At 35.6% G+C, this 7966-nt stretch overlaps 1 protein-coding gene across 1 annotated transcript in view; it reads left to right on the top strand.

Moving 5' to 3' along the window:
- The window catches only part of LOC105111739 (senescence-specific cysteine protease SAG39-like), a 1236-nt gene extending 708 nt beyond the window's left edge, over window positions 1-528 (top strand). The window contains exon 2 of the mRNA XM_011007184.1: window positions 24-528. Within this exon, the coding sequence (XP_011005486.1) occupies window positions 24-442 (419 nt within the window). The 3' untranslated portion in view covers window positions 443-528. The remainder of the gene's footprint in view (window positions 1-23) is intronic.
- Window positions 529-7966: the final 7438 nt, after the last annotated feature.

Below are 7966 nucleotides of genomic sequence, written 5' to 3'. Positions count from 1 at the left end.
TTTCCAATATATTATACGAAAAGGAGGGCTAACAAGCGAAGAGAATTACCCCTACCAAGGAGTAGATGGCAGTTGCAGTAGCGAGAAGGCAGCATCCATTGCAGCTGAAATAACTGGGTATGAAGACGTGCCAAAGAATAATGAAAACGCTCTCCTGCAAGCTGTGGCCAAACAGCCAGTATCAGTTGTTGTTGACGGTGGTGGGCAGGATTTCCAGTTTTATAAAAGTGGTGTCTTCAAAGGGGATTGTGGGACAGAGCAAAACCACGCGGTTACTGCAATTGGATTTGGTACTGACAGCGATGGGACTGATTATTGGCTGGTGAAGAATTCGTGGGGAACCAGTTGGGGTGAAAGCGGGTATATGAGGATGCAAAGAGGAATCGGTGCAAGCGAAGGCCTATGTGGCGTTGCCATGGATGCTTCTTATCCGACTGCATGAGAAAATGCAAGGGTCGTGTGATTAATATTAAACTAAATAGTAAAAAGTGTGTGGTACTTTATTATATGTACGGTTTGGAAAGTTCGTAAACACCGTATTTGTTACTATGTAGCTTTTACGGTTGTGTTTAAAAAAATAGATTTTAAAAAATTATTTTTAGTTGTTATTAGTTATATTTAAATATCTGTTTCGTTAAAAATACAATTAAAATTATTAATAAATAAAAAATAATTAAAAAGTATTTAATTAAAACTATTATTGAAAATATTATTAATAATAAAATGACTAAAAAAATCATATAGTAATTTTGTAGTTTTGAATTATATTAGTCTGCATGGGATTATCAATACGTCATTAATACAATAGTGCAATGTTCAGATCCTATTTTTATTATTCTATTAAACTAGGTAAAATCTCATCTTAAACATAATCCATTTGAGAACATCTCTAATATCCATTGCTTTGCTAGCCTATAATGACATCAGTTAAAAAATCTTCTCTTCTCTTGAGCTAACATTCAAGTTAGTGCAAAATAAAAGAAATGAATGTTGTAAACATGCTCAAGGTATTGAAAGTTTGTTAGCTACCGATATTAAGATCTTGTTTGTAGCTTCGTCGACATTAGTAGATTATAGAGCCCTTATGTTTTATATCTTATAAGAACATAATTGATGTTGCATATTTGGTGAGATTTTGGGATTATAACATATATGTTAAATATTTAATATAATTATTTTTATGCTAGGAATTTTATGAGATGTTGGGTTTAAATATTAGTTAAATCCATGATTACCTAATGTAGAATTTTTTGTTGATACTTATTGCACGTGTGCGGTGTCATGACAATCATCCACTTTGTTGGTTTGGGTATTTATCTAGGTAATCAGGAAAATAGGGCAGGTAAGAAATTCTAGTCTTTTATTCGTGGAAAGCGCGAATGAAAACCGCTACCTAGTCTTTTGGTCACTAAAAAGCCTAACTGATCTCAGAAATTGAGCACGGGGACTAGTTGTGTAAAAGAAAGGTATTAGCACCCCAAATATGTCTTACCTAAAGTAAGTTGCATTGTTCGATTATCTTATAAAAGCTAAGATATTGTTGTGTTTTCTAATTATTGGTCTGTCCAAAGTTAAAGAAAAGTCTTTCCCGATAAGGAGATCTTTATCTTATCAGATAAATCCGGATTGCTCTAATGTCTATATATAAAGAACTACCCTTGAATATCAAGAACATGTTTTACACATAAATTTGAAATTCTAGATACTAAAAGAAAACAAAATATTTTTTAGGCATTTTTAAAAATATTAGCTTAGTTCTCACGAATTTAATAAACTAATTATTAAGTTAAAATGCATGCTAACTCATATTTTGAAATTTTTTGTTGTACGAAAATATGATTTAATTTTTTTCAATCTTTGAAAGACTTGGTCGTATGCATGAAAACAAAAACTTTTTTTCTATATAAAATTATTTTGCAACATTTCGAAGAAAATCTAGTATTATAATACTCGATTTGCTTTAGCCTAATTTTTTTTTTTTGTTTTCTTTTCTATTTTTGGACTGAGACTGACTCAGTTGACCATTTCGGTCTGGGCGGGTGTTGTCCAGCCCAATAAACAATGGAGAAGCTCTTTACTGTTTACATGTAATATGAATAGTGGGGAATGAATTAATTCACTCTCCACTGTTCCCTTGTAGAACAGTGGAGGGCATCCCCAATTGAAGATGAAAAAGTAAAAGGGGGAGAAGAGAGAGGTTGACTAAGCTTTACTTGTTTGATTGTTTTCCTTTTTACTAGTCTTTAATTTTAGCTTGTATTTTTACTACTTTAGCATGCATTTTAATTTTGCAAAAAAACCCAATTTTAGGTTAAGTAGGGAGTAGCGATCTGCCTCATGACTTTCAGTCGAGGTTCAGATTTGTGAAACATCTAACTATGAGTTGAGTGATTACTCGGTAATGACGGTCACACTATACCCCAACCATTCCTTGTAAACCCCTATACTACCTTCACGTGAGGTGGTCACCGACAGTTCATAGACCTTTTTAAGAACTAGATAGAAATCCTACTTATCATATAATGACCTAGAACATGAACTCCCTATATAGTCATTCTGTAGGTTTTTTTGGTCCTCATACCTAATGTGCATGAACATACATTTGCATTCATACATATTGTTGCTATCTAATTTTTGACCCATGCTTTTGATAAATTTTTAGAAAAAATCAAAAATACCAAAAAACAACGAAAACCCCAAAAAAATGCATTTTGATATATTTGCATCATTTTTAGCGTTTTCAACGTCATCTTAGAAGAATTTAAATTTTTAAAGGTATTTTGAATGTGTTCAACTTTTAACGTGTTAATTTTACAATCACTGATTTTTAAGACTTTGATATAGCTCACTTTAAAAAAAATAAGAAAATATAAAAAAAATGAGAAAAATCAAAATTGCAAAAAAAAAGAAAAAGAGAAAAGAAAAGAAAAAGAAAAGTTAAGGGACCAATTTGGAAACTTGGGAATATTTCTTCTATTAATACTGCTACAGTGAAATAGAAAAGGGGGAGAGAAATTTACTCGGGGGAAAAATTTTGGGGAGGAGAAAAATTAAGAGGAGGGAAAAGAAAAAGGGGTGACCCAAGGAAAGAAATTTTTTTGGGGGGGGAGGGGGAGAAAAAAAGAAAGAACCCTAAACCTAAAAAAAACCTTTCTCCCCTTGCAATCGGAGTCCCCCTTGGCCTTGAAAGCAAACTAGAGAAACCCCACACAAAGAGGCAGAATAACGCTGCTCACTTTCTGACCCTAGCCTTCACCTAATTTTCCTCTGCTAGTCATCAACACAGTGATGGCCACCCGCTCCATTTGAAGAGAAAAAAACTAGAGTTTCCTCGGAGCTCTCCAAAAAAAAACCAAAAAACCTCCCTCACTTTCCTTCTCCTAGCCGGCTACAAATAGCCCCCTCACTCTCCAAACCACCATAACTTAGCCACAGTTGTCGTTTCTCCCCCCTCCTATGGTTTTTAGACCCTTTTACGGTCCTCGTCTCTCGGCCTCACCAGAGCCGCCTCATGTTTGGCTCCTACCCCAACCAGACCTCACAGATCGTCCCTCTTCATCACTAGCAGTCCTCTACTGCCTCAACCCTTGTTAAAAGAGAAAGAGAGGAGAAGGGACTGAGCTTAATGTGGTTTGTTCCCCCTCCTTCGACCCCTGCTTACCTCAACGCCGACCAAAAAAGGAGGAGTCGACAATTTACCCGATCCAGCAGGTATCCGACAGCGCAAGTCACCGGTGAGCCACTCCTCACTCCACAACAAGTCAGCCACTTGAGAAGAAGGAAGAACAACAGATGGAAAACAAAACACAAGCAGATCTAAAAACAGTGGAAGAAAAACTTAAAACAGACTTGCTTGTGTGTGTTTTTAGGTGTTTTGTAGGTAACAGTGTTGTTCACAACCGACAGGAGGGTGAAGAGGGAAGGAAGCCATTACAAATCTCCCCACGCTATTTGGATTTCACGGTGGCGCGAGGGTTGCGGTGGCACATGGAGAAGATGCGCCGCCACTACTCCACAATTCCTGAGGGCCTCTTTGTAGTTCCTGGACTCTTTAGGGACCTTTTTGTAATTTTTAAATGTTTGAATATGTATTTAAATTTTTTTAAAATGTTTTTAATTTATGTTATGTTGTACAAATTATAACAGAAAAACATAGTAAAAAGTGATGTGGAAGTGTGTGTTTGTATTTTTATTTATTTATGTTATTGAATTACAAAAAGACAAAAAGAATTAATTGTTTAATTTGAATATGGTTAAATATCTCAAAGATAAATAAAATGATGTTATATTTTCCATGAAAATGTAAAAACATGTTTCTACATATATTCTGGGATTTAACAACTGATTTATTAAAACCTTAGAATTTGACTAATATTTCAAATTTTCAAATCACATCAAACTACAAAGTAGCTTACCTCAGGTAGGGTGTGCTAAGGGTGCTAATGCCTTCCCTAGCTATAACCAGTCTCTTACCCTCTAAGCTCTGATAAAGACCAGCGCACCCGGGTTTTCTAGTAGCCCTCAATTAAATACTAAATGGTGACCCCCAAGAACCCAAATCAAGCAAAGATAATGAAAAATCGCCAACCGATCGTCGCCAAAGAGTCCCCAAAGACATATATCTATCCATTATTAATAACATGTATACAAGCAATAGGTTGAAATATAGGTCCCCAAAGAGTCTACAACACCCAACTTCGAGCAAGAAACAAGGAAAATGAAGAGCATACCCATCGTGACGCCCATTTCCAAGAAGAGTTAGAGTCTCTAAAAGCAAGCGTGGCTCGCCTCACTAGCTTACTAGAGCAAACACTTAGAAATGCATCTGGTGAAGGTACTTCTAACCAGCCTGCTATTTTTGTCCAGCCTCCAGCAACAACTTAACCCGAAGAAACAATGAGTGAACATAGTCAAGAACCTCTACACCATCCAGCATTTATGCACTCAACAACTCCGACACTAGCCCCCGTAGTCATAGATGCACTTGCCAATAAGTCCCATAAGACCAAGTTATCTGATGACATTGATAAAGTGGCAACTCTAGAAGCCTGAATTAGAGTCATTGAAGGGGTAGACTTGTACGATCTAGTACGAGCAGCAGAAATGTGTTTGGTCCTAAATGTGGTTATCCTGAAGAAGTTTCATGTTCCTGAGTTCATCAAATACACTGGAACACAATGCCCTATAACTCATCTCAAATCCTATTGCAATAAAATGACAGAAGTAGTACACGATGAAAAACTATTGATGCATTTTTTCCAAGATAGCTTAAGTGGGGCGACATTAAGCTAGCATATAAGATTGGACAACACCAAAATCCACAAATGGAAAGACTTGATGGATGCTTTTATGAAGCAATACAAGTACAATATGGACATCACTCCTGATAGAACCAGTTTGTCCAATCTAGAGAAAAGGGATAAGGAAAACATAAAAGAATATGCTCAAAGATGGAAAGACATAGTTGCTCAACTATATCCCCCACTATTGGACAAAGAGATGATGACTCTATTTGCTAACACGCTCAAGGCACCATACTATGAGCATGTGATGGGTAGTTCAACCCAAAAATTTACTAACGTTATGGTAGTAGCTGAGTGAATAGAACAAGGAGTAAAGAGTGGTAGAATCTCTACACCTGTAGAGAAAAGGGGCTTCAAAGGTAAAAAGAAAGAGGTTGACTATATTAAGGGTATGAAGAACCCATTCCAAAAATACCACACTCCATCCTCTTCACCCCAAGTCACCAACATCAATTTCAACTTTTCTTTTACTGCCATAAAACCTGAGCCTCAAACCAAACACCAAAGAATTCAAGAACAGCTACCTCCATTACCGCTACCCTTAAATGAGATCTACCAAAAGCTACTGAGCATTAGACATATAACTCTTGAACCTCTCATGCCTCTACAGGCACCTTACCTCAACTGGTACAAGCTCGACCTCACTTGTGAATACTATGCTGGCGCTATAGGTCATAACATTCATACTTATAGTGCCTTCAATAAGAGGCTCATTTATTTGATTAAAGCTAGATAGATAACCCTTGAAGGAACTCCAAATATGAGTTCAAACCCTTCACCCAATCATGCTTCAGGTATTGGATCGATAAATGCATTGGAGGTGGAATGCTCTGAAACTATGCTGGTGCTGCGGGACACAATATTCATACTTACAGTGTCTTCAAGAAAAAGCTCATGCATTTGATTAAAGCTGGATGGATAACCTTCAAAAGAACTCGAAACATGAGTTCAAACCCTCCACCTAATCATACTTCAAGTACTGGATCGATAAATGCATTGGAGGTGGAATGCTCTGAAAACCTCAAAATACTGATGGTAAGAGTTGGATGTGAAGACGGTAGTGTGTATTCTAAAGGATAGAGGACGAAGTTCTGCCACAAGATGGGAGAATGGAGTCTACTCCTAATAATCACCTCTATTTGATCATGTCTGCAAAGTTATTTTGATTTTGTCATATTTTAACCTGTTTTAGTCTTGTTGGCAATTCGACTCATAATGCTACAGGACTCTCTGTCAAATGAGTCTTTATTGTTAATAAGATCATATATTCATAATGTGCCTTTATTTTTGGTTGTTTGATACACTGAGCACATTCTGTATTCACAAAACCACTGCACTAAGAATTCTTTGGTATTTTCCTTTTTTTTCTCTCTAAAAAAAAAGCATGATCCCATGTTTTTCACAAAGGATTTTAGGGAAATCAAAGTTTTAATAAAAAAATCAAATTGGTGTTTGTTTTAATAAACAGGTTTTGAAAATTCAAGTGATATCCTAACACTTAAAAAAAAAAAACAAAAAGACAACCCAAACACCATGAGATAACTTCAAAGCTGAGTTTTGACTACATGAATAAATCATTTTGCATATTCGCATATAAGAAAGCAAAGCTTCAATTCTAAATGAATGCATTTGAAAAGAAGAAAGGTCATCTTTGATCATCCATTCACAGCCACCAAGCAGCCATTGTAACCTTCTTTCTCTTCTCCTTCCAACCTTTCTCTCTCCTTTGCAACTTTTTCTTCTTCTTCCCACAGCCAACTCCAACCTCCATTACCTCAGCCAACGCCCCCTAAGCCACCAGCCAAACCACCTCATCACAATAGTAACGACCCCTTCATTCAGGTAAGCCTCCTTTCCTTTCCTTCTTCTGCTCCTCCCTTCCACCCCTCCCTATTATTCACTACATGAACAATAGGCGTGAAATATAATTCATGTCCTACTATTCATGCAAGACGTGAATTATGTGTGTGTTGTAATAAAAAAAATTAAAAATTTTAAAATTTTAAAATCATTTCTTTAAAAAAAATGTAATTTTTTTGTAATTTTTCTACCAATTTTGCATAACATCAGGTTGTGTATTTACACTGTAAATTACAAATCCAGTATTAAAATACCCAGTTTCCTCTAAAATTATAAAAATTTAAAACATTTTAAAAAAATATTTTGTTGCATACAACCAAATCCTCAAATTTTTCCAAGCATATTTTTCATGAAAAAAAATTACATCTTTTTAATGTTTTTTTAATCCAAAAATGAATATCATAACTAGTTTATGATTATCTATTAGGAGTTAGCCAACATGTCAAAAATCCTTTTCTAATCCTTTTTTTTTAGAATCTAGATGTAGACTTTAATATTTTTAGGGTGTAAAATTACACGATAAAGTACATCCTAAGGTATTAAAGATACAAGATGTAAATAAATACGATGCTAAAATTTAGATTTTAGAACGGTTAAGATTTCACCCAATAAGGTAAAGACTCTCTCACGAAGATAAATCTGTCTTAAGCCTTAGAAAAGCCCAACAGATCCCCGACTTAAAAAAAAAAAAAATCAAACAACAATGCAGTTTATATTAAGTAAGGTGCATCGAGGGTGATGCCTCTTCCCTTGGCATAACCAGTCCCTTACTCAGACTTTTATAGACCATAGGTTCCTAGTAA

Source organism: Populus euphratica, unplaced genomic scaffold (assembly GCF_000495115.2).
Source record: "Populus euphratica unplaced genomic scaffold, PopEup_1.0 scaffold420.1, whole genome shotgun sequence".
Classification (NCBI taxonomy): domain Eukaryota; kingdom Viridiplantae; phylum Streptophyta; class Magnoliopsida; order Malpighiales; family Salicaceae; genus Populus; species Populus euphratica.
The sequence above is the reverse complement of the archived record's forward strand: the minus strand, read 5'-3'. Positions and strand labels throughout refer to the sequence as shown.